Source organism: Phyllostomus discolor, chromosome 1, assembly GCF_004126475.2.
Source record: "Phyllostomus discolor isolate MPI-MPIP mPhyDis1 chromosome 1, mPhyDis1.pri.v3, whole genome shotgun sequence".
In the NCBI taxonomy this organism is placed as follows: domain Eukaryota; kingdom Metazoa; phylum Chordata; class Mammalia; order Chiroptera; family Phyllostomidae; genus Phyllostomus; species Phyllostomus discolor.
This window is the reverse complement of record NC_040903.2, coordinates 185,189,178-185,215,440: the sequence shown is the minus strand read 5'-3', so window position 1 is coordinate 185,215,440 and position 26,263 is coordinate 185,189,178. Positions and strand designations below refer to the sequence as shown.

The following is a 26,263-nucleotide window of genomic DNA, read 5'->3' as shown; positions in this document are numbered from 1 at the left end:
AATACCAATTATATCTTAAGCACTGGGACAGGCACATAGGAAAGAGGGATGAAAATGAGATAATGTAACCTCAGAGGGCTTATTTACTCTGGAGAAGGCAGAAAAAAATCAGGCAAACTAAAACAAGTATTGATTGTGGTGAGTGTTACCGGGAACGCAAGAAGAAAGTGAAAGAAGCCGGTGGTAATGGCGGTGGATAGCACGATCAGGGAAGGCCTCTCCAGGAGGGGCATTTAAACTGACACCTACTGGGTAAATGGACCAGCCCTACAAATGTCAGGGAAGAAGATGCCACACAGGAAGGAGGGTGCACAGAAGACAGAAGCAGGTGGGGGAACTTGGCATGCTTGAGTTAGGGTAGAAAGACCCCCCACCCAGTGCGGCTGGGGCACAGTGAGTAACAGGAGAGGGAAGGGGTGCCCAGACCCCAGGGCCGCATACACCAGAGTGAGGGGTCTGGGCTTTATTCTCAGCACGTCCTCAATCTGACTGTGCCACTCAGCTCTGCACTGTCTCCTGGATAGTCCCACCTCCCAGCCTGGACCACAGTGCCCTCAGTGTCCTGGCCCTTACCTACATTATTCTCTGCCCTTGTGTCCTGACACCCTGAATACTGTGTGCCCACCTGCCCCTGGCCCCCACGTACCCCTGAGCATGCAGTCATCAGACCTTAGCAGGGATCACACTTCTGAGCCCACAGCCCGGCAGTCCCCTCAGCCTCGTGTGCTCTAGTCCTTCTTAACCTGACCACCTTCCACTCACCATTCAAGACCCACTCAATTCTGCTGCATTTATAAACCTTCAGTTTCCCAGAGATGGTCACACATTTCTTTCCGCAACCCTAGTGATATATACATAATTGAATGCATTGTTGTTGTTGTTCAAAAGGAAAATCATATCTGCTTCACACCACTAGACTATGAGATCCCGAGACAGGGGCCATGCTCCATTCAGTCCCTGGCACAGAGCTTATTCTCAACAAATATTTGTTGACTGCAAGAGCACAAATGCCCAAGTGAACAAACGATCTCATCCCTGAGCCTCAGGGTTGTGTGATTGTGTGTTCTTCCCACAGTGGCCTGTAAATCTGTTTTTCACGACTGCCAAAATGTCGGAGGCCAACCAGATCGCCAAGTGCTCTTTAGCCACCTGTCAAACTTTCTGACACTGACAGTAATCCCGCAAACAGACCTTACCCTTGGGGTATTTGCACCTTCCCTTGAGAGAGGAATTTCTTCTGGCTGAACTAACTGGTGCCTGTTTTTCCCACCCATCTTCAAGTAAGCTCTGTTGGAAATAGACCCACTAAGAGAGTCTCTGAGACGTTTCCCCATTCTTTATATCCAGTGAACAGTGCCCAAGATGCAGTCACTTACTCAGCTGTCATAGCTGAGCCTCCTCAGCTATGACATTGAGCCTCCTCAATCCATGGGCCAGATGCAGCGTTTGGTACTTGAGAAATAGATGAAGATGGCCCACAGATTAGAGAGATCACAGCCTTGCAGGAACATTTAGGGAGCAGTGAAGCTGGTCCTTCTGTCCAGCAAAGAGGAAATTCAGTTACTGAAACCAGGAGCCTATGTTTCCACATCTTGGGCCCCTTTTAATCAGCTCGGCTTGAAGGAAAGGACTAATTCACCATGACAACTGGGCCCTCAACCAGAAGACATCTTCTAATCTCAGCTTCTGGCATGTTGCAGAAGGGGAAAGTCACTTCTGGGACATCCAGAATGCAATCCATCTACCACATTACAGATGACTATTGCTATGCTGTGCACAAGGAAGCAATTAGAAAGCTACTTAAGATTCTGGAGCAGGTGCATTTTGCTTAGCAAAGAATAAGAAATTTAATCCATCTGTGGCCTCGCTCAAAGTCAGAGTCATTTGTACTGTCTTTAACAAAACAAACAGGACTCTCAACATGGCAACAGTCAGAAAAAAAATGAGAGCCAAACTTAAGGAATGTGGATGATGATGATCACGATGATAAAAAACACTGAAGAATAACTTACAGTCCGCAAGAAAACTCTCCTTAACACCTTCCTCTGATAATGCCAAGTCACAACACTTGTGTGATGCTGACAGTTCGTTTTCCACAAGGCAATACCTGATCGGTTCCAAATCTATGGGGGAAGCTGTGATCATGTAGACAAAATAGATCTGCATTGATCTATACATCATTTAAATTGGTTCACCAGAGACTTCTGCCATACATTTATCAGATGGCTGTCCAAACAGAGAAATATGCTCACCTGCTAGGTCACCAAGGTTTTCCTCGTCACTGAAGTGGGTACATGGGAAACAACAGCTTAGATGATGGAGGAGGGGGAAGCAGGGGAGACTCTGAGCTCCTCCCAGCCACCAAGTTGGTTCAACAGGCGAGTTTCTGCATGTATTTTTAGAGTGCAGAGGGGACCACATATGCCATGGCCCATTTCTATTATTTTAATCAAGACAGACAGTAATTCACATTTAATTCTCCAATTATAATTTCAACACTAAAATACTGTCATTGTTTCTTTATTATAAACGGTCTCTGGAGTTACTGAAACAATGCCACAGACATAAAAGATGGACAAGAGAAAACTTATGCCGTAGGAGCAGCTAGAATACTGGGGAGAACCCTCCATTTGAATGGCCATACCTCTTGTTTTCAGAGCTGCAATTTGCTCCTCCATGTTTTTCATTTTTCTGAAGGGCCCTGACATGCAATTTGGGTTTCAACAACACGATAACATTAACCCAAATTCTCTTATCACAAAGAATGTGAAAGGAAAAAAACTGCTTTGCTTCTTTCCTTGGCCATCTCACTCTCCTCTCACATTCCTCATGTCTGCTTTCATTTCCCAAGTACACTGGATGCCAAATACTATTTGGAGCGTTAAAAAAAAAAATCATGAGATACAGTCTAAAGGTTGTAGGAGAAACACTTGAAAGGAGATGTGTTTTCCCTGCAAGTTTCAACATCATCACCATCAGGAAACGGAAAGGGCGTTTCTCAGTAAGTGTGTCCAGTGTGGGGACAGCCCTCCCCATGTACTTTGGTCCCAAAAGGATGTTCTATTAGGGCACTTCTTGGAGGGGCTCCTGGAAATACACCCAGCAGTCAGTCCGGTCAGTCCAGTGACTTTTCTGATGCAAGGAGAAGACAACGCAGGCACCCCACCATCAACGAGGAAACCCAAAGCCAAGCATTCGAAAGGGCCCCTGGCGCCCTGGAAACACTTTTGCTGCCCAGCCCAAAGCAGAGCAGCGGAAGCAAGGCCACTCCCTCCTGTGTCCTCCCTGCATCGGCGCAGGCAGGGGGTGTGCAAAGTAGAAGCCAGAACCAATCCCCTGCCTCCCCCACTTCCTCCCTAGATAAGGGAGGAAGGAACCCAAGTGAAGTCCACACACACCATCAAGCCAGACCCAGCCTCAGCCAGCACTTAATTAACAGTTGTTCTCCAAGCCTAAGTCACACACTGCTGCCAAAAACACCCTCTCCCTCATGTAAAGAGCAAAGGAGGAGACCTCTAGGTTTCACCCTAAAAAGCTGGCAATGACTGTTCTGTCATGACTCAATACTTTAGCCATGGGTTTAGGGCATAAATCCCTACAGCCAATATAACACAGTTCTTGAGTGAGGAAGTTCATGCTGTTCACGTGACAGAAACCAGTCTGGAAGCCAGGACATCTCGTCTTGATCATCCGGGAGAAGAGCCAAGCCCAAAGTGTCATCGGAGCTCCCCTCAGAAGAATGCGTAGCCTCGCCAGGGAGCTCGTGCCCTTGGGCCTGCCGACCTGCGGCCAGTCTGTGAGTTCAGTCAATAAACAAATTCAAGCTGAAACTGAAAGAAATGCAAATCATAATCCCCTTTTGGGTTTCTATCTTCATTGCCTCTAAGTGTTCCACTCAGACTGTACAAAGAAGAAGTTCAGTGGGAGGGTTACACAAACATAGGAAACTACAGCTCGATCGTCACATCAAAGCGCTCTTTCTTCCAAGAGGTCGAGTTTTGTTCTCTAACAAGCTGGGAAGGAAAGAAAGAAAGAAAGAAAGAAAGGGGGGGGGGAGTGGGGGGAGAGAGAGGGAGAAAGAAAAGAAAAAGTGCAACTGTTTTTGTTGTTTCATACTACTTTATTGAGGGGGGTTCCACTTTCACTCCTCAGTAGATTTCATGTATTTCTCATATGCTTCTTCCTTCATTAGTTCATCGAGTTCTGCAGGCTTCCTCAGTGGTATCTTGATCAGCCAACTATCTTCATAAAATGATTGGTTGACAAGCCCTGGATTTTCTGCAAAAGCTTCATTAATTTCAGTTACTTTTCCTGATAGAGGAGAAGAGAGTTCACTGGCAGCTTTCACACTTCCCAAAGCACCAAACTCATCCTGTTTGTTCAATTTTGTCCCAACTTCAGGCAGACTGCGGTAAACAACATCTCCCAAAGCTTGCTGTGCAAAATTGCTGATTCCCACTGTTCCAATACCATTTTCTGTTGTTACCCACTCATGTTTCTCTGTGAATTTATGCACTGAGAGCAGACTGGGGCCGGGACACAGCGCCCAGACAGCACCTGCCCTCAGGCCCCAGGGCTGCCCCTCGGTGCACAGGCTGCAGCCCGCAGCCCTGGGCACCGTGTTAGCAGGAGTGCGGGCGGCCTCTCGAAGAACGCAGGTCTTTCGAAAAGGACACGAGAATAAAACATCACGGTCGCAAGAGCGGCATTTGTACATGGCAAGACACCAGCAATCATCTGCACTCTGTATGCGCTGGTCCTCTGCTGACCCCACAGAAATAGCCAGCATAGCCAACATCAGCCTTCACCTCTACAGGTAACGTGGGGCCTCTTCAAATGTCTCCCCACCACAGTCCCTACACTGTAGGCATTTTAGGCTTCAGGCCTTCCCCCGCAACCAGCCAACCTTTGGGTGCCATCCACATAGAAAATGCAACTGATATTAAAAGACATGGCCCCCAAAGAAATATATCATTAGGCATTTCGGGAACCTTCTCACAACTTAAACAATTCTGGCAAACCCTGAGAGAGAAGAGTTGGACAGTCATATACTTGGTTTGAATAACTATGTTTTCCGGATCTCCAGGCAACGCTCAGTGTGAGTTAGAGACAACAAACTGAAGTGTTCTGGGCCAAGGACACAGGGCGCCACCCTCACTGCAACGTTTAGGTCCCTCCCCCCCCCCCCCCCCCCGCCCCGGGCCACGAGACACGGGAGACACGGTCCCCTGGAAAAGTGACGACTGCCACTGACCTTCACAGCCTCAGCCAAGTGCTGTTCAACCTTACTCCTCAAAGGCTATCACTACATTTTATCATCAAGGAACGTTATTGCCAAGTAGGTGTAATTTGTATTTCTACACAGGTCTCTATGAAGGATAATGTCTACTGGCATCCTAGGGAGACTCTAGTTCTCTGAACAGAAAATAAAGGAAGAAAAGCTTGCCTAGAGGGCTTTATATGTTCGTGTTTACTGTAAGCAAATTTAAAAACTCACTAATTATGGTCCTCTTTTCATGTACTTCCGACTACTTTTATGCCAAGATTACTTTAATACAATTGCAACAGGAGAAAATGAAACACCATGTAGAACAAAGTTCTTGTTTAAAATTAGCTTCTCTGGCAGCTATTAGGAAGCCCCCATCATTTTCACAGCCAATGTCTGTGCTCTTCGGTTAGGGAAAAGCTGATGAACGGACACAATGTAACACAGGCAGCCGCTGAGGCAGGGCCTGGGCTCCAGTGCCAGCTCAACCAGTTCTTCCTGGGAGTGACTTTAGGAATGACTTCAGCATCCTTAAGTTCTCTATAGCTGACGGACTGTGAGTGGCCATTACAAAGGGCAATGAGAACAATCTTGCAAAGGTGGAGGGGGAATTTATGTTTGACAGCTACTGTGTGGTGAAAAGTATGTGAGCCAGATTCCTTTCTCTGACATTCCTGTGTGTATCAGCAGAACAAATTCCTGGAATGAGGCTGGTTTAATCTCTACAGGGCAGTTGTCATCACTAAATCAAGGCTCTGCAGGTTAGTCAGCTTATCTGCAAACTGTGGGAAATTCTCTGAGGGTTTGGGGGTGTGTGCAAAAATGCATTAAAAAAAAAAAGCCCTTCGCTCTCCTGTACATTCTACAGCACTGAACAGGTTTAACAGTTCAGTCCAACCACTTACACAAAAACTACCATGGAGCACACCCAGCCCAGTCCCTGCAAAGACGCCGACATCTGCAGCTTCGACCCGCCTCCCCTTTGCACTGTCCTCAGTCACTGATCTCATCTACTGCTCAGCCTGCTTTCTACATCCACGGGCATCTTCTCTGCCCAGGAAAGTAACTATAAATAGGTCACCAATACAGAAAACCCACTGCAAGCACCCAGGGCCAGTAGCTTTCACACTTTGCCTCAGCGAGATCATTCTGAACATGTGTGGACACAGCCACCACTTGCCATTACAAATATAAAGCATGTTTATAGTGAACTAAATACATGGCGATTCCTGGGTTTAAAATTACAGTGGGATGAGTCTGCTGCTCAGAGGGGCTCATTCTGGGCAAGGCGAGCGCCACACCTATGCTCGGGCTGTTCCCTGGTGAGTCCTCCTCATGACGAGGCGGGGAGAAGCCACCCAGAAACAATAAGGACAGACGATGGGTAGTCATATTATAAAAACTTAAACTCCCTTTGAAAGAAGCACTCTGCCCTTCATAAAAACTCTACCTACAAATTTTACATAATAAATCTTCAAGAGAGGTTTATGGAGAGATGATAGTAAAAGCGTCAATGGAATGCAAGTTCAAGTATAGAAATAAGGCAGTAAAGGGGCACTCCGGGCTGCACCTGTTTCAGGTGTTGTATGGCTCTAGTCAGTGGGTGTTGGTCTTCAACCAGAACTGCCCCAGCCCTTCATGAGAGACACACACCCTCTGACAATCAGAAGTGAAGGCATTACTGTGTCATGTCAGCCTATAAAACTAATCTTAAAGAGACGGCACTAAAGAGACCTAGGAAAATAAAGCTTTGACCAGAGGCTTCCCCAGTCTCCCTTCATGTTGGGAACTGCCATAAGCACTTAGATATACAGCCCTCCAGATTCAGCACAAAATTATTTGTTTAAACCAGGGAAGGGGACAACAGGGAGAGCCCTCAGCCCCACAATGGGCAATCTAATAACCTGTGGACAGAAAAGTTGACTGGTTCGCCTCAGTGGGACAATCTATCTACTGTTATTTTTAATGTACTGGCTCTTTGAGTCACATCTAAGAATTGCTAGATTGGATATCTAGGGATTAACCTACAGATATACTCATTCACACACCGGCACAGAGATATAATAACAAAATGTACACTGCAACATTGTAACATTAAAGAAAACAGGATTCATTATTGGTAACAAGAGAATCATCCAAGTGTCACTCATCAGAGGAATGTTTTAATACATGTTGGTGCATCCATAGTATAAAACACTGGTTCTCTTATCTTGATGCACTGGATTGCCTCTGGACCAATTATATCAGATTCTCCAGTAGTCGGGGCCCAGGCATGGGACTTTTTCCAAACTTTACAGGCGATTCTAATGTGCAGGCAAGTATGAGAACAGAATCTTATGCCCAGGTTCAAAGAATGTGCTAGGTCCATGGATACTGACATTGAGAGATATAATATATTCATGGGGCTGGGAGAAACAAATCAAGTTGCATAACAATACATATGTGTCACCTTTTATGTTAAAACTAAAACAAAACTGTTATTTGTAGCTATACACACAACACAATCCATACTTCTATACATGCGAATGCATAGAAATCCATACAGAAGTGGAAATATTAACTGTAAAGTCACTAAAATATTTAGCCAAATGCTTGGCACATGGAAGATGCTCAATAAATGGTGGCTATTATTTCCATGTGTGCCTAAGCTTTTTGGAGCCTCTATGAATAGTTTCACGTGGATGATGAACTCTCATAAATGCATCATGCAAATGGCAGGAGTCTATTAAAATGAGAAAGTGTGTAAGCTTTCTCAATAACCTCATAAAACTTTAAGTACACACCTGAAAACTTGTAAGTCATTACATTGATATCTTTTATTTAAAATTCCAGCTTGCTTTGTGCATTCTTGAAACCTATACCCCAAAATGCAGGCAGCTTCATTGTCAATATTATATTGATTTGTAAATCCACCAAGATGGTCCCTTTAAAAGTGGCTCTATGTCAACAAATCTAAACACTTGGATGCAATGCTAGATGCCAATTCTGGCAAACCGAGAGAGGAAGAATATTTCCAAGGCTGCAGGCACCAGCTAGAAGGACAATAACATGACAAACTTTTTTTAAAAAATGTTTTGTTTTATTTTGTTTTAAATGCTGCATGTCCCCAAGAGGTAATTATGGGAGAATTTCCAGTTCACGAAAGCCACTATGTTGGACATTCTTCAAATGGTCACAGGGCCAGTTAGAAGAGAAGTCAGGAAATTCTATTATATTTTCCTTTTATCTGGCTCCGTTTCAATTAGACTTCTATTGTGGCTCAGAAATCATAAGGGCATCACAGATACAGTCCAAAACAAGAGGCTTAAGGATGCTCATACAGGAATGAAACTTAGTACTGAATACATTTTTGAGATACAGTCAAATATTTTAAAAACTGTATAATAGTACATTTAGTACAATTTTCAAAATTCTTCTATACTTTTAGGTACTTTCAAAAAAAGATGCATGAGCCATATTTATTGGGGCACTGATTGTTTGGCTACAACAACTTCAAGGCTGGTTTCTAGCGATTGTCTTTCAAGTACATTCTCCTGAGGCTCCATCTTTAAAAGGTGAAATGTTTGGGGCCCCCCCTTATCAGTCACTAAAAAAGTCACCATAATGCTCACAGAACCAGATGAAAACATGGTGATCATATGATTTATAGGAGGCAAGAAATTGTCTTCCCAGGACCAAGTTAAAACTTTATCAAGGAATTTCATGAAATTGAGGTCTGAATGCTAATCACAGTCCCATACGGTGATTCTAATTATTTCCTGACCACACCTCCAAAAAAGTTTATGTAATTGAAACCAGATTCCTTCCTATGTCACTAAATATTCATTGCAAACAGCTGTAAAGGAAATTTATTCTGAAAACTGCAAAATAATTACCAGTATACTGCTATCAGTCTCAGGGAAATAAAGTTACCATTACTTTGGAAGAAAATGTTCCCCAGAAAAGTGAAACAAAAATGGATTTTTCTGAGATCTTTATGAGAACATAAGTACACATAGCTCATAGGACCAAAGTGACCAGGTCTGAACAAATGGTCCAGCATCCGTCGGCGGGACGTGCCTATCAAGCTTGGGGAAAATACCGAAGACAGCAGGACCTTGCTCTGATACCTGTCAGACTTAACAAGCTCCTTTGGCAACGGAGTTTCAAGTCACTTCCAGAAATCCCAGATGACGCAGGGAGATGGATAATGGATAATGGATAATGATGCCATTTCTGGGAGTTAAGAAGCCATGCAAAGGTAGAGTCTTGAGGAAGTGCCAAGTCCAGGGATGCACTCTCAGGAAAAGTGCTCACCTTTTAACAGGCACTTTGAAACCGCCTACCCACCCTGTACAAAATGAAAGTGATGCGTAGATCTTGAGGACAGAGAAGGAATAGGGAAAAGTTGTGAGTACTCGCGGTCACTGCCAAGGACAGGACAGCACGTGTGTTGAGCAGGTAAATTAGTTAATTAATACATACTCATAGACCATCTCTTTTCATTAAGCAAAGCTAATAACCAACTAAAATACAACTTAGCAGCAGCTGCAATAAGGAGTGTGTTTTTTCACGGGTGATTCTATGTGACAAATATCCTTGGGAAGTTATTCACATAGCTTAATAAACAATTCTGCAATGGCAGGAGCCAAACAAATAGTGAAGAAAGATCTTTACTGAATTTTAATTACTTACATGGATTATCACACTCTGATTTAAACCTGAGCCAAATGAAGAAGAATTCACTCCACAGTCATCAAAAGGGAAGTGTGAAGGGAGCTGACTTACTGCCCAGTGTGCCCACGCCACCCCACTCGGTATAATTTTCCGTATAATTAGGCGAGAGCAGTAGTTGCTTTATTGGGTGATTCAAGACTAGACACTAAAGAGACTGCTTCTCTTGCAAAATTTATTCTAAATGTGGTAATAAGAAAAGCTCTGTTTGCAATTGCTATTTGGACTCATTTACCAAGCCTAGAGTAGCTGGACTGAGGTTCATACTTACCTGGATTTCATATTCTCAGGAATATTGTCAAACAGCCAAAGTCACCAAGCGGCTAAATATGGGATGCTATCAATACAGGACTGGTTACATGACCTAGGGGCCGCCCTGTAGAATGAAATACTATATGGCCTTTTAAAAAATGAGGCATCTTTTCTGATATTACAGTTCTAAATTATAGTAAATAAGTTCTAGCTATACAATAAACAAGGTATATCACATATACTTATTTAAACATGCAAAGAAATTGTCTAGCATGTGATAAAATAATATATACAAAAACCCATAAAGAGTGGCTCCTTCTAGAGAATAAAGTGGAGATTGGAAAAGGAAGGGAAATTGTCCCTTCTACTAATTTTTTAATATATTTTATTGATTATGCTATTACAGTTGTCCCATTACCCCCCCTTCATTCCCCTCTACCCTGCACACACCCTCCCACCCACATTCCCCTCTTTAGTTCATGTCCATGTGTCATAAGTTCTTTAGCTTCTACATTTCCCATACTATTCTTGCCCTCCCCCTGTCTATTTTCTACCTACCATCTATGCTACTTATTCTCCATACCTTTTTCCCCCTCTCTCCTCCTCCCACCCCCCTGTTGCTAACCCTCCTTGTGATCTCCATTTCTGTGGTTCTGTTCCTGTTCTAGTTGTTTGCTTAGTTTCTTTTGGTTTTGTTTTAGGTGTGGTTGTTAATAATTGTGAGTTTGCTGTCCTTTTACTATACATGTTTTTTTATCTTCTTTTTCTTAGATAAGTCCCTTTAACATTTCATAAAATAAGGGCTTGGTGATGATGAACTCCTTTAACTTGACCTTATCTGAGAAGCACTTTATCAGCCCTTTAATTTTTTTTTAAATATGGGCTTGGACTACATTTTTTTCCCTTTGATTATCAAGCTGTTGTGGAAGTTTAGAAAGGTATAGCCATATTTGTTTACCAACAAGTATTTTTAAAAAATAACTTAAGTGTCCTGGCTGGTGTGGCTCAGTGGATTCAGTGCCAGGCTGCAAACCAAAAGGTCACCAGTTCAATTCCCAGTCAGGACACATGCCTGGGTTGTGGGCCAGGTCCCCAGTTGGGGTCATGCAAGAGGCAACCAATCAATGTGTCTCTCTCACATCAACGTTTCTCTGCCTTCCTCCCTCCCTTCCTCTCTCTCTAAAAATAAATAAGTAAAATCTTTAAAAAAATAAAAAAAAATAACTTAGTGATAACCCTCTTCAATCTACTAGGCACTTTCAATGTGCTTTATATCCATTCATTATCTGCATTAATGAAAGAGATGAGCAACAATCCTTAAGTATCTCATTGTGTCCTCCTGGGAATACAGTCCAAGGTCAATGGATATCTGCGAACCGATCTTGCTTCACAGAACGTTTGCATTTCTGCACTTTGCCATGTCGCGGCACCCAACCCTACCACTGCTTGCTGTCAAAAGGAAAACGGTTTGTTCAACTGTAGAACACCAACATGTGCAATGACTGTCTCCCTTTACACTTACAATTTCAAATGGGGTCGGGGAGGAAGAGGAGGAAAAGAGGGTACCAAAGCTCTCACTAAAGACAGCGCTACACATCTACCTGATCCCATCTCACCGCCACAGCAACAGCAGGCACGGCTGCTCACCTTCCCTCACACAGGGAAATTCAGAATCCCCTTAAATCCACTGTGCTGTTTGGCATAGAGGTAAATGTTACTGTCTTTATCTTTAGAACGTCTACTCGCCGGGTGGCAGCCCCAGGAACATGATATAAAAGGCTAGAAGTGTCTAATTAAGGAATTGTTTTGTTCCGTTTTAGCAATCCCAAAGTCCTGCTTCCTAAAGCCAGATCCTGAAAGGACTGCAATAGCAGTGCAGTCAGTGCACCCCGTTCCGGTCGAGGCTTCTGACCCCACCTTGAATAGGCGAGCAAATACAGTAACAGGAAGTATAAATTACAGAAGGGCACCACATGCAAGCCTAACAGCTGTTCATGAAAGATGAAGGCAAAATGCTGGTCACTATTTTTTCAAAGAGGGACGAGAAAATCAATGCCAAAATCAGAGGTGTATAACATTAAAAGAGACTTCAAAATACCAAAGTCAAGAAAGTTAGGCTTTGTATTTCGAGGGAACATTCAATCTACTACTTGAAGACATGATAAAAAATGTTTAATTCTAACTTATTTATAGTTTCTACATATATACCATCACCTTTCCCCTCTGCCCCACATCTTTTTTTATGTTCCTTCTAAAGTTGCCATTTACCTTATAGGTACCACTTTCCACTCCACGAACATAATCAACCAGGACGATCTGTTTCGGCAGGTCTCTGTCTCTCAACCATTGACAGCACACAGGGCTGTGACCAATGTTCTTGCTAATATGGTTACTGGCTCCTCCTTGGTGACTCCTTTTTAAACACCGCCCACCTCACTGGGCGGTGGCACATGAAAGGTAAAAGCCAGTCCCTTTGTGGAAAAACGTGCTGGTTAACAACTGTACTTGCTCATACTGGAAAAGCAACCAGGACAGAGATGTCTGTGGATAATCAACCTAAACACACACACACACGAAAAACTTGAGAGTATGCTGTATCTGTCTTTGGGACCTCTGATAGCTACCTCTAATGGATATGTCTCTTACCTATCTGTCTACCTTGCACACCTTTAGGGATTACTTTACCTCTGCCATGTATTTCTAAGGGGGTTGTCTACTAAGTAAGTCCTGCCTCTCCGTCCATAGAGAAGGGCTCATGGCATTGGCTTGGCCAATCAGGGCACTTCATCCCCTGGAAAGAGCAACTGATCTAGAGACGGGCACACAACACCAAGAAGACCAGAGGTCTTTGTGTGGGTGGATGCTGCAGATGAACGAGTGCTCTGCTTTTCTTGGAATCATGCGACAGAAGGACCACACACACCTGGAACTTCAATAGCTGTTTTCCCCACCACATGCTGAAAAGTGCCCAAGGATGAAGTCAGCACAGACAAAAGCAGAACTGAGAGAAGGGACAAGGGGGATAGGGAGATGAGGAGGTTTCAGTGACATCACTTAACTGCTGGATCCAGCTGAGCCACAATCAAATATCCCTTGAACTTCCCAGTGCATGATTCAGTGAACTTTTTTCCCCTTAGGCCAATTCAAATGGAGTTTCTGTTCCCTGACAATGCAAAAGACCCTGATCCATGCTCTACTGGACTAAATGAGATGACGCTACCACTTACAGAGAACCTCCCAAGTGCCCGAGATGATGTGGGACATCAACATGCAAGATTTTAGTGCATTTTTACAATCATGCTCAGAAGAACATATCGCAGTTGCACAATAATAAGGTAAGATACGAACAAAATTCACAGAGCTAGAAGGTATCAGCAAACAGTTAAACCTTACCTGTCTCATCCCAAAGCCCATTCTCTCTCTGCACACCATAACCCTGGAACCACAAGCTCATCTTTAAGCTACTGTGTTATTATTTTCTAAGAATCAACCTAATAGTCAGCCTAATAAAGACATAAACCCAAAAACAAATGTCTCATTTTAGAGAAGATGCTAAAGATTTTGTTGCCCACAAATCAGCATGCACATAATGTAACACCTCTTTTCTCAAAAGGTTCTTATTTTTGGAAACAAATTTTGCTAGACTGACTTTCTAGGAATCTTAAGTAAGTTAATGAGGAACTTACTCCTCAAAGCTTGGAAATAATGCAAATTTTGGTAGATATGGTGCTGAAAAGAGATGGTTAGTAGAATGTAAAAGTCATCACCGTTGCTAAGCAGGGAGCATTCAGAAATCACCACCCCCACCCCTCTCTCTTGAAGACAGGCCACAGTCCAAAATTATTTTCATCTCTAATTCCATCTCCGGGAGTCGAGTTTGACAGAAGGAAGGGGAAGAAACATAACAGGAATGGGAAGAGCATACAGCAAGGCCAAATTTAAGAAAAGTATCAAGAATCTGAAAATCGACCACGGGGCCTGTAAAAGAAAGTGTCCTGGGTAAAGGTAATCAAACTAGTTGGAGAAAGTAAGAGAGAAGGGGACAGAGAAACTGGGAGAGAATGGGGAATAAAATTCAGTGATTTACTCTGAGTGTAAAACTCATTAGCTACTTCTCTCTCTTGTTCCATGAAGAGAAAGAACTGGTAACATGGCAATAAAGAAACTGTTGAGCTAACTGGGCACTACTTGCTGTCCTTTTCTTCAGGATTTGGGAATAACAGGTGGAACTTGAGGCCCCTATCTGGGTAACAGCCAACTGTCCTAATTATAGGTTGGATTACTTCTTTTATATAACCACAAAAAATGTAAGTGTTAAAACGATAGGGTGTCACCCTATTTCATAACATGTAATGGTATACTCCCTCTGTAAGGTAATTTATGGTTTTCTAAGTACTTGTGTATGTACCGCATCATTTGATTTTCCCAACAACCCTGAGAAAGGAAGAGGGAGGCACAAGCAATCAGATATTATGATTTCACGTTTACAGATGAGAAACCAGCCTTGAGTACTGAAGTGGCCTCCACAGCATCAAACCACTCCTAAGCAGCAGAGTAGGAACTTGAAATCAGAATATCCTTTTTACAGTGTTCTCTGCAACACCAGCCTGCCCAACCTAGACTCACCCAGCAAAGAGGATCCTGAGGCTCTTTCACTGAAAGGCTCTGATGGAAGAAACATCATTTAAATTATGTTTGAAATAGATGATTATTATGTGTCATCAACACATTTGATGTTTTAAAGGGCAATGCATTATACTTTCAGGAGGTGTCTATAGCAGCAAAAAAATCATACAAATATAGACATTCTAGTGTTTTATTGGGTCAATTATAGCTTTACTCACTCTCTCATTCATCTAAACATCCATTAAGCAGCTATTTGTCTGGGGTTGTATGTGAAAAATTAGGAATACAAAATGGAACAAGCCATACTCTGTGCCTTTCAGAAATCAAGCAGATAAAAGGGAGAGGCTGACCTGCAGATGTGCTCTGAGGACACAGAGGAAGGAGAACTGACTGTATGCAAGACGTCGCGATAGGGTGGGAAATATTAAGAGAAATCACACTTGGTTCCAGTCATTTAGGAGCTTACAGTCTAACAGAGGAGAGACTCATGAACACAGCAAAATACAGAGCAAAGGACATAACAGCCACAAAAGAGGTATTAAGTGCTGTAAGGGATCAGAGGACATAAGGGCACTTCCAATTAGGATGACCTCAGAAAATTGTTAAAAAGATGAAATATGAATGGGCCTTTAGAGAACTGTTACATCTTAGTGAAGCCGAAGGAAGGGCCCACAAGCCAGCTGACTGCTGCCGGTTAGCGATACATCCTGAGAAACTCTGGGTTCCATCTGGGTCTAGCGGAGAACAGGGGTGCTGCTGCACTGCCTTGAACTCCCCCTGATTCACAAGATCAAAAAGATATCTCACAGAACACACAATCAAAACTGAGGAAAGACATCCAGGACACTCATCTTCCTAGGGCCTGAGCCATTATGTTAAGAACATGAATTATTTGTGCCTCCAACATTTCTCTCTAAATAGCCTTCATACCTACGCATTGGGGGAAAGACCGCAATGTAAAGAACAAATATCCCGCCCTTCAAAATTGTCAGTGACATCCTCACACATCATTCTAAGCATGCTGTTTAGTTTTGAAGGAAAAGCAATTTATGAGTATATCATCTAAAAGCAAGCTGACAGCTTCAAAGGGATATACAAACTTCACTAATTTTCCCACTTCCAGCAAAACTGGAGCTGCTGTATGTGCTCAACTAAAGTTCATCACAAATTATAAAAGAAACTTGAGGGCTGATCTGTATTTTCTAGATAATGGGGCAATGAGATTAAATGCCTTCCTCAAGGTCACAGACTAATTATGAGATGAAATAAGACTCAAGAAGTGATTCTAAATAGATTCTTGATAATTTAATAGCTAGAGCAAGCAAATGAATCTCAAAATCCTACATGAATGTGTTTTTTACCACAATTAAAAAACCTGATTGGGCCCTACCTGGGTAATTCAGTTGGTCAGAGAGTCATCCTTATACACCAAGGCTGAGGGTTTTTACACCTTATACACCTGGTCAGGGTGCACACAAGGATCCACCAACAAGTGCATAACTAAGTGGAACAAAAAACTGACGTTTTTTTTTTCTCTCTCTCTCTCTCCCCCTTCCTCTCTCTCTGCAATCAATAAATAATAAAAAATTTTAAATAGTTCAAAAAATTGGTAGGTAAATTTAAAAAACCTATATGAATGTTTTTAGATTATAATTATGCTGTTTATGAAACACTGTTTGGAATTTTATCAAGATGTTAACAATCTAATTCTATCTGTTCAGTAGAACAAGTCAACTTTGATTATATTTTCTTTAATTCTTTCAAAGAAGAGAAGTAGAAACCCAGCTCCAGAGACAAACTATATGGCATATCATCTGTGAATCTGTGATCCCTCAAATAACTGAAAGAGCTAGCTCAGAGAGACGTCCCACTGACCAGGTTCCTGCTTTTAGGAGCAGTGTGGGGAGAAGGGAAACGGCCCAGGACCTAACAGTTTCCTTGGCTACTGGGAAGCTCAGTCATGTGGTAGTGTCTTACTGGAGACAAAAGGGCCTGTGCCAATCCCAGTTTTAAAAAAAATTTTTTTATAAGTTCAAGTTTTCAAAAGTATACTCAATAGCACATGGGTATCCATCAGTTTATTCCTTCTTCAGAAGAAGAGCACACCAAGTGCTCCATAACTTCAGACACTTCCATCCCCTAAATTTGCTGCATTAGCCTAAACTAAATCCTTCTATTGGCTTAGGTTGGCCAGGCGTGGTCCAAATAAACTAGTTCGACTTTCAGTTCTTGTAAATATTCCTCCTGGTATTTCCACTGCAATGCTAGATCAGTACTCAATTTTTCTGTTACAACAATTTCCCATATGTATTCCACCACGTGGGGGATGTCGCTCTTCTAGAATGTTTCAATCATGTCACAAATAATTTTACTACATGTTCTTGTCTAGCAGAATAGGAATAGATGTTTACATGCTCTAGCTGTAAACCAAGTGACCTGAGCCTCCAATTGAGAAAGGTACTCTTCAAATCCCACACTCTCCCACATACATTCCAGAACGTGTAAGTTAAAACTGATGGACTTTACACAAGGGGTAGGCCAACTGCAGCCTACAGGCCAAATGTGGCATGCCCGCCCTCACCAACAGTGTTTGTAAATAAAGTTTTATTGCATCACATCCACACTCATGTTTATAGACTGTTGACAGCAGTCGTTGGCAGAGATATGTTGGCCCCTCCAAACTAAAACAGTTAAAATCTAGCACCTTATCGACAAAGTTTGCTGACCCCTGGTCTACATTAAGTGCATGAACTAAGAGAAGTTTGGGGTTGTTTTAAAAAGACATTAAAAATAAACTAATGCATTCATTTAACAAGCATGTATTAACTACCTCTGGGGACTGTTCTCAGCACGAGAGGCCCATCAATGGGCCATCCAGGAAGATGGGGGCCCATCAATCAGGCCCCCATCTTCCTGGAGGTCATAGTCTAGGGAGAGGAGACAGGCGAACATAATTACTCTAATTTCAGATAGATAAAACAGGATATTAAGAGAGAGTGGCCAAGGATTCTGAAGAGGTAGGGATTCTTTAGCAGATGCAAGGTCATGAAAATGACAGCTGGGAAGATGCTACTGGAACTGATATTTGAACGATGAGATGAAGCCAGTCATGCAAAAATGTAAAGATTGTCCCAGGCAGAGAGAATAACCAAGGGCTTGAGGGGAGGAAATGCTAGGCCTGCTCAAGAAACAACAAGGTGACTAATGTACCTGAAGCATAGTGGACAAGAGATCAAGAGACCCAAGGCAAGGTCAAAGGGGCCAGCAAGGGCCAGACCATGTGTGATGAGTAATACGCAAAATCACGAGCCTAATAAATTTCCGTCTTCAGGTCCTTAGCTATTGAAAACACTACTAGATAGAAAACTAATCAAAGTGTAAGGATTGTTCTGGCAACTTCATTCTGCCACAACTTCCTCCTTTTGATCTGCCAAAAATTACCTGAAGCCTCAAATGCCAGGAGCTCAAGCAAGAACACTTTGTTAGAAACAGTTTCTACTAAGGAAGCAATTACTCACTCCCCACAGTCCACAAAAAGACTGACTGTGCTTCTCATTGTAAGGACATAAAGTGACCATTTCAAATGAGATTTGTTTTTTTAAAGAAAGGGAATTTCCTGTTATTAAGCATAATTAAGTCTATTTTCTTAAGTCTACTAGGCTATTCATTGGATGAGGTGAGGTCTCTTTCCTTACCACCTCTGCATACCAACTGGGAGCATGTCCCACCAGAAATCTTTCCAAGGAGTTGACTGGTTTGGACTTTGAAGAACGGGTGGCCGTAATAAGCAGGCTCAGAGGTCAGGGACCAGGAGTGCAGGTTGGTGTTTTTCACTGTGGTAAAAAACACGTAATGAAATGGACCGTCTTAACCACCCTCCATGCACACAGCTCAGGGCACACAGCACGTGCAGACAAAATGCACTATTTTTCAAAAGCCTATAGAGATGCACCACGTGGCTTTGTTCACCATCGCCAAACTAAACGGAGGGTTGACTTTCAGTATGTTGGTGAACAGCCACCATATCACTCTCTCTGTGAATCCCCTTTCCCCTCCAGCTTTTTAGAGGATGTATGAATCTGAAAAGACAACTTTCCATCTTCAGATCCAAAAATAAAAGACATCAAGGGCATTCAGAAGAAAGGCCAAGATAGTGGTGCTCTGATAAAACCAGTGAACAACCAAAATTTAGGAGGAAAAATTACCTTTGAGACATTCTGGAGGAATGACATCCAACTGGCCCTCCCGTGACAAGGCACGGAGCCACAGGACAAGCTCTCCTCGTGGTGAACACCGTGTGGGACAGACACAGATGTTTATAAGCAGATGTGAACAGGCTGCAGAAGAACAACTCTGAGAGAAATGCGGCAGTGGGAACCTTCCAGCCGCAGCAGTGCTGGAGAAAAGCCTGCGCACAGCTCCCACGATCGACTCGCAGTTTCCCCCTCTGTGAAGTGGGGGTAAAACAGTATCGGCCCTCGAGTGGGCGGACGCTTTACTAAGTGCTCAATAAACAGTATATTTCTCAACTGTGCCCACCACACTCCACATGCCTCACTTCACTGAATCTCCATCAGACTCAGAAGCAGGTTCTGTTGTGCCATCCTTACTAGGGATTAGAAACAGAGGCTCAAGAGCATTAAATAACTTGACCAAAGATACAGTAAATGCCCACAGTCTATGCTCTGAAACAGAAGTTGTATATTGGTGGTTTGCCGACAAATAAACTATGTGGTCAAGTTCTACCTACAAGCCCGTGACATCTTTTTTTAATATTGGTGTTTTATAGCGAGGATCTGAGGCTCAAAGGTTAAGTATACTTGCCCAAGGTTACACAGCTAATAAGTGATGTGGCTAAGATTTGAACCCTGGCTGTCTGGCCCCAGAGCCAAACTCCTAGCCAGTACACCAAAGTCTCCCTAAAAAATAATGATGTTTAAAAATGCAGTTTCATTAATTGCCAAATTGTTGAGCATTCCATTAGCAAGGGACTTTCATTCCCGAGCAGCACCAATGCAGTGCATGGTCCCACCATTCCCTATTCTTTCTCCAACACCAAAGCCAGGGGTCGAATGCCATTTTTCATCATTATTGCTTGTACTTTTACTTTTCTTATAGAAGAATTAGGAGGAAAGTAAAATAATTCTTGGGATTGCATTTCTATCAAAAGTGAGAAAACAGAAGACAGCCTGCCACATGTCCAAAGAAAAATGGGAGGCAGGTGGAAATTGATATTCTTGGGTGTTTAATGTGCAGAAAGGAATGACTGCTTTCCTGCCCATGATCACTCACTTACCTTGCTGCTAGAAACATTTGAGTTTGGTGTGTTTTACCCTCTACATCCCTGTAAGCAGCCAAAGACACACTGACAGCAACTATACAGTTGCTCAACAGAGAGAACTTTTATTCTTACAACAGAATGGTAGAAGGAGTCTAGCATGCCATAGAATAATGCTTCTTAAATTCACATGATTTAGAAGTCTCTAGTCAATTGAGTTAATATCTGTTTTATCTTTTTAAGTGTTTAATTTGCTTGAGCAGAAAGAAACCCAGAAGAGGCTCCATGCTACCCTGGGGAACACTGCTGCCTCCGTGGGTAAGGCCACTCCCATTTGTGAACACAGCCTCTAAGCCCCAGTGTCCACACCACCACCCCCTCGCGTGGCTGCGATGTTTGCTCCAGTTACACTCCTCTCGGTCCTGCCCCAGTCGGACTTCCAGCTAACAAAGGCTGCGTGAGTCCAGTTCTGCTTCGGCCACCTGTGAGGATCTTTTTGTAAGGAAGTGCTAAGAGGCCCACCTAGAGACCTATAGTCCCACAAAGAAAGAATGGATTTGTCACATGGTTTGTCTCTTCTACACCACAGCTGAAATTCCATTTCCAAGGGGAAGCGAGTTAACGATGGGCCTGAAACTGAAAATCAACTCAGGTTTACACTAGTAAGTTGACAGAGCTAAATTTATCCCTCTCACACTGTTCCATTATCTCAAACACACTACTATTAAAATGGGTGATGGGGGAGAAACGTATTTGACATTCATCCAACACAGTGAACTATTTATAGGCAGGAAGTCAGCCGTGCCCCCGTGAGAGGGAAACCACCACCCAGAGCCATGGTTTTGCTGAAGGGTCCTCGAGGGCTTGCTGAGAACAGAAGCCGACCCACAAGGCAGGGTTAAACCTCCTTCCCTTGAATTTCAACCAAGAAATTTAATTAAGTAGGTTTTAAACAAGCTTATTTACTCTTCCCAAGTTTCCAGAATTTAGCCCTCCCCTGTTCACCACCTGGCACACATACACAAACAGAGAAACCTTTCTACTGTGTTTACTTCAAAATTGACAGCAGAATGAATACACAAAGGACTAAGGTAGATTACAATCAAATGGAGGTCTTCATTTTAATCTTTTTTAAAAATATATTTTATTGATTATGCTATTACAGTTGTCCCATTTTCCCCCCTTCACTCCCCTCCACCCTGTGTACCCTCTCCTACCCATATCCCCCCCTTTAGTCATGTCCATGTGTCATACTTATAAGTTCTTTAGCTTCTACATTTCCCATACTATTCTTACCCTCCCCTATCTATTTTCAACCTACATTCTATGCTACTTATTCTCTGAACCTTGTCCCCCTCTCTCCTCCTCCCACTCCCCTGTTGCTAACACTCCATGTGATCTCCATGTCTGTGGTTATGTTCCTGTTTTAGTTGTTTGCTTAGTTTCTTTTGGTTTTGCTTTAGGTGTGGTTGTTAATAATTGTGAGTTTGTTGTCCTTTTACTAGACATGTTTTTTCTTGATCTTCTTTTCTTAGATAAGTCCCTTTAATATTTCATAAAATAAGGGCTTGGTGATGATGAACTCCTTTAACCTGACCTTATCTGAGAAGCACTTTATCTGCCCTTCCATTCTAAATGAAAGCTTTGCTGGATAGAGCAATCTGGGATGTAGGTCCTTGCCTTTCATGACTTGGAATACTTCTTTCCAGCCCCTTCTTGTCTGTAAGGTCTCTTTTGAGAAATCAGCTGACAGTTCCCATAAGGGAACTCCTTTGTATGTAACTGTCTCCTTTTCTCTTGCTGTTTCTAAGATGCTCTCCTTACCTTTAATCTCTGCTAATGTAATTATGATGTGCCTTTGTGTGTTTCTTCTTGGGTCCAACTTCTTTGGGGATCTCTGAGCTTCCTGGATTTCCTGGAAGTCTATTTCCTTTGCCAAAATGGGGAAGTTCCCCTTTATTATTTGTTCAAATACGTGCTCAATCTGTTGCTTTTCCTTTTCCCTTTCTGGTACCCCTATAATTCGGATGTTGGAACGTTTAAAGATGTCCTGGAGGTTCCTAAGCTTCTCCTCATTTTTTTGAATTCTTATTTCTTCATTCTTTCCTGCTTGGTTGGTTTTTTCTTCCTTCTGGTCCACTCTATTGTTTTGAGTCCCAGTTTCCTTCCCTTCACTATTGGTTCTCCGTGCATCTTCCTTCATCTCTTTTATGGTAACCTGCATTTTTTCATGTAATTTTCGACCAAAATCAACCAGTTCCATGAGCTTCCTGATCACCAGTGTTTTGAACTGTGCATCTGATAGATTGGCTATCTCTTGGTTGCTCAAAAGGATGAGTCCTGGGGGATTGATCTGTTCTTCTGTTGGAGACATGTCTCTCTCTCTCTCCTTTTTTTTTTTTTCTTCCCGGTCTGGTTGCTCTTGTTACAGTGAGGGGTGGAGTCTTAGGTGTTCCCCAGGGCTGGGCACCCCAGTCGCTAGATTGTGACGTTGTATGTGGGGGCGGGAGGGAACAATGGCTGTAGCTCCACTCTCCTGGGGCCTCAGTACCCACCCTGGGATCCTGCGTTGCGCGCTCTGCCCTGGTCCACAATGCTGCCTCACTGGGTCCACCAGCCACCACTTGTGTGCTCAGGGTCCACTGCTGCAATCTTGCGCGTCCCAGAAGGCTTACGCACTCCTGGTTGCCTTTTGCACCCAGTTCTCCCTATACTCTGAGCGCCGAGACCCATGCCCGCTCCTCCTCTCCGCCCCTCCTACCAGTCTGGATGAGCAGGTCTACTTCAACTTCTTGGCTGTCCGACTTCCATTCAGATAAACTCTCTGTCAGTTCTGGGTGTTATTCTGCCTCTAAATTGTTGTTGTTCTAATCTTGGTTGTGTGTGGAGGTATGGTGTGTCCACCTATGCCTCCATCTTGCCGGAAGTCCTTCGTTTTAATCTTATTTGCATGGTTTTTTATTCTAGGTATCACCTTCCTTCAAGAGTGATGTGAAATGAGTTTGTACATCAAACTCACAAAAATCAGAAACTGCAACTCACATAAACTGAAAGCTAAATGATTCACTGGAGTCAGGAAGATCTCCTCCAAATGTAATGGAAAACAAACTACAAAGAGCATCCTCTGCTCAATAAAAACCAAGAGTGTCTTTGGGAAACATGTTCAGGTTGGGCAAAATGGCATGCATTGAGGAAGCGCCCTACAAGGAATCTTCCAAATCAGCCTACTAATGCTTCTTGGATTCAATACTTGCTTGCTAATCAGAGCTACAAATATTCATAATCAAATCCTCATAAAAAAAGAATTCACTGGACTACTTCTCTAATATTTTCTAAATGTAATATATGTTTTCTTGAAAAAGGGAAAATCAAGGCGTCTTACAACTCAGAGAAAAATGGAGAGTATTCATTCAACCAATGGGCTGCCACTGGTAACCAGGAGAAATAAATTACTTGAAGCCAGAAGTAAATCTAACACAAAGTAACCTTTTGATCTACAACACTTGGGAAAAGGGCAGAAGAAAAAGGCCCACAAATAAGACACACGATTTATTCAGATTACAAACTGACATGTGTGCTGAGTGTGCTGGCCTCCAGGTGGTTCTGGGTACAGAAAAAAACAAGGAAAAGCCATCGAGCACAGTGCACACAAATACGAGTCTGGCCCCGGGGGAGTAAAACCTGAGTAATGAAGCTCCAAATATAGGAGTGCGATCTAAAAATAACCCATCTGCTTCTACAGAGGTATTTTTCTTTTAGAGTTCACTCAAAATGTGTGGGAAGGCAAAACAGTCTAAGTTAAGTGAATTTCCAGATATTATCAAGTGATGCTCTAAATCATTTTCAACCGATAGTAAAAATTCAATTTCCCCTTCCTTTAGTTTTCTCTTGTATGTAAATGTTCGGGTGGGGAGACAATGGACAATACTGGGCAAGAATATAATTTCTAAATTCTATGAGCTGAGATTACCTCTAGATAAAACATCTTAATATCTAACTTATGTCATGAGAAATGATCAGATCCTTGGAATTGTGTCAGTGAAAACCATAATAATTTTTTTCCATAAAGAAAGATAAATAGAGACAGAATGCTGACAGTGTGATTACATTTTCCAACCATGTCACAAATTTCAAAGATTTTGTATCACCACCTAGGTCCCCCCAATGTAAGACTGAAAAAGAAGAAAAAGTGGTAGGAAAAACCAACCTACAGATCAAAACATGTTGTCATTTCAGCACTTCCACAAAAAATATTGAAGGGGTATCTACTCGTGGCCAGGTGCTGCCCCCAGCTGAGGTAAACCCTTTTCCCCAATGGCAGGTAGAAAAAGACAGCCTTACTCCATCATTCCACGCTACTTAAAATTATACAACTGCCATGAAAGTGCAAACAAGAAGAAAATGAAGTACCAAAGGATCCCATTTCACGATATGAGAGCAGAGAGAAGTCACATAGGGATGTCCTTTCAGCCAGCGCTGCCTCAACTGTTTGGGTATGAGACAAAGACACAGCTTGGTGAGGGTGACTGGGCATAAGAAGCCACCAAGTCCCACTGCCCTTGGCAGTGAGTGCCACTCACTGGATTGTCCTAGGTGTGCCCATGGGAGCCCAGCAGAGACGCCATGAGAGAAAACAAGTTCCCTCCCATCTCTACTCTCATAAAGAGTCAAGTTTAGTGGAAGTACTTACAGTGTGTACAGTGAGCACCAGGTCGGGTGTGGGACACTGGGAAAAATGGCCCAAGTATGAGGTTACAGATAACCTATCCAGACAATCCAGGCCCACACGGGAACTCCCCCATTGCTCTGCATACTTCATACAGCACAGGACAAACACTACAGAAATGTTCTGTTGGAACAAATTAAACTTGCAAACTACACTTCTGATACCTGCCCATCCCCAACAGGCCCTTCAGGCCCTTCACAATCACAGATCTCACACTCTCACCGCCAGTGGTCTCGGTCAAACACTGGAAGAGGGCAAGACGGGGGCCTACACAGGTGGTCTGCAATGGAGAGCCAGAGACTCTCCCCGCTTCCCACTGAAAGCTCATGTTCGGGAGAGAAGGAAGGAAATGAAAGGTGCACCACACCTTTCCTGTTCACATGTAAGCCTATTTCAGGACAGTGGTTCACTCTCTGAAAGCACCACTGGTATTTGTTAGGCTGGCTGTATAAAGGATCAGACTCTAAAATTAGAACATAAGAGAATTACTTTGAAGGTATGCTGTGTATTAATTAATTTGACCATAGAAAAAGAAATAAATATTTTGACTGAAAACAGCAGTTAGTTGTTTCAGTGAAAATTCTACAGAGCTATACTGGATACTATTATTAAAGCCCAGAAGTGGGAAAATAATCTGACAGAAACATAGCCAAAGATATGGAAAGGTAGAAACCATAACTTTGCTTAACTCCGGGGACACCATTCACACCGCAGCTTCTGTGACTGGAGCTGTGCAGTGTCAGCTTGTGTAGACACCCGCTGCCTTTAAAGTGACAGAGGATATTATTGAGTACCATGGTCCACTCCTAGAGTCTAGGGAAAGGGCCCTCATATTATATATACAGGACAAATGCCTCTCAATTCAATGAAGATCTTTCCCTCTTCAATCTTTCTCAACTTCTGTTTCTCTTGCTAATAAATGGGTTTGGGAGATTTAACTTATGCTGGTAGATACATGGATAGAAGCATGTGAAGTTGCCCCCTAATTTAAGAGAACTGAGAATCCTGCTGAAATCTCTTGTTCTTTTTGCCTGGCTGGCATACTGATTTTACAGGATTTTCCTTGCATTATTGGTGTCAGGTCCCCCATCCCTCCAACCCTACCAAAAATGTGCTAATGCTAAGCAAAGACCAAGGATAGACTAAGCGGACTTTCTCCCTGGAGTTCTAAATCTCCAGAGCCATCTGTGCCTTCCACCTGTTCTTACACGTAAAAAGGCTACTCCATAATCTTCTGGCAAATTATTTGTTGTTGTTGTTGCTGTTGCTTAAGTTTAGTTTCTCTTACTTGCCATCAAAATAATTCTGGTGCACTAACTAAAAGGAAAAGAGCAAAGAACTAGCCACTCTGGAGCTACTTAGTGCTTTCTCTATGCTATTTTAAAGGTACAAACCACGCCAG

At 42.8% G+C, this 26,263-nt stretch overlaps 2 protein-coding genes across 5 annotated transcripts in view; both read right to left on the bottom strand.

Moving 5' to 3' along the window:
* The window catches only part of DAAM1 (dishevelled associated activator of morphogenesis 1), a 155,598-nt gene that overhangs the window by 95,433 nt on the left and 33,902 nt on the right, over positions 1–26,263 (bottom strand). Inside the window, exon 2 of one of the 4 annotated variants that reach the window (XM_036010486.1) lies at positions 1,377–1,536. The exons of 2 other annotated variants lie outside the window; for them this stretch is intronic. The gene's annotated coding sequence lies outside the window, so the exon portion shown is untranslated. Of the gene's footprint in view, positions 1–1,376; positions 1,537–12,499; positions 12,525–26,263 lie in introns of those variants that run through there. One more of the 4 variants, XM_036010491.1, reaches the window with a different exon arrangement.
* On the bottom strand, positions 4,081–5,167 carry LOC114492164 (glycine cleavage system H protein, mitochondrial-like). The gene has a single exon (XM_028506344.2). It carries the CDS (start codon positions 4,796–4,798, stop codon positions 4,142–4,144), a length of 657 nt encoding a protein of 218 aa, XP_028362145.1. The 5' UTR covers positions 4,799–5,167; the 3' UTR covers positions 4,081–4,141.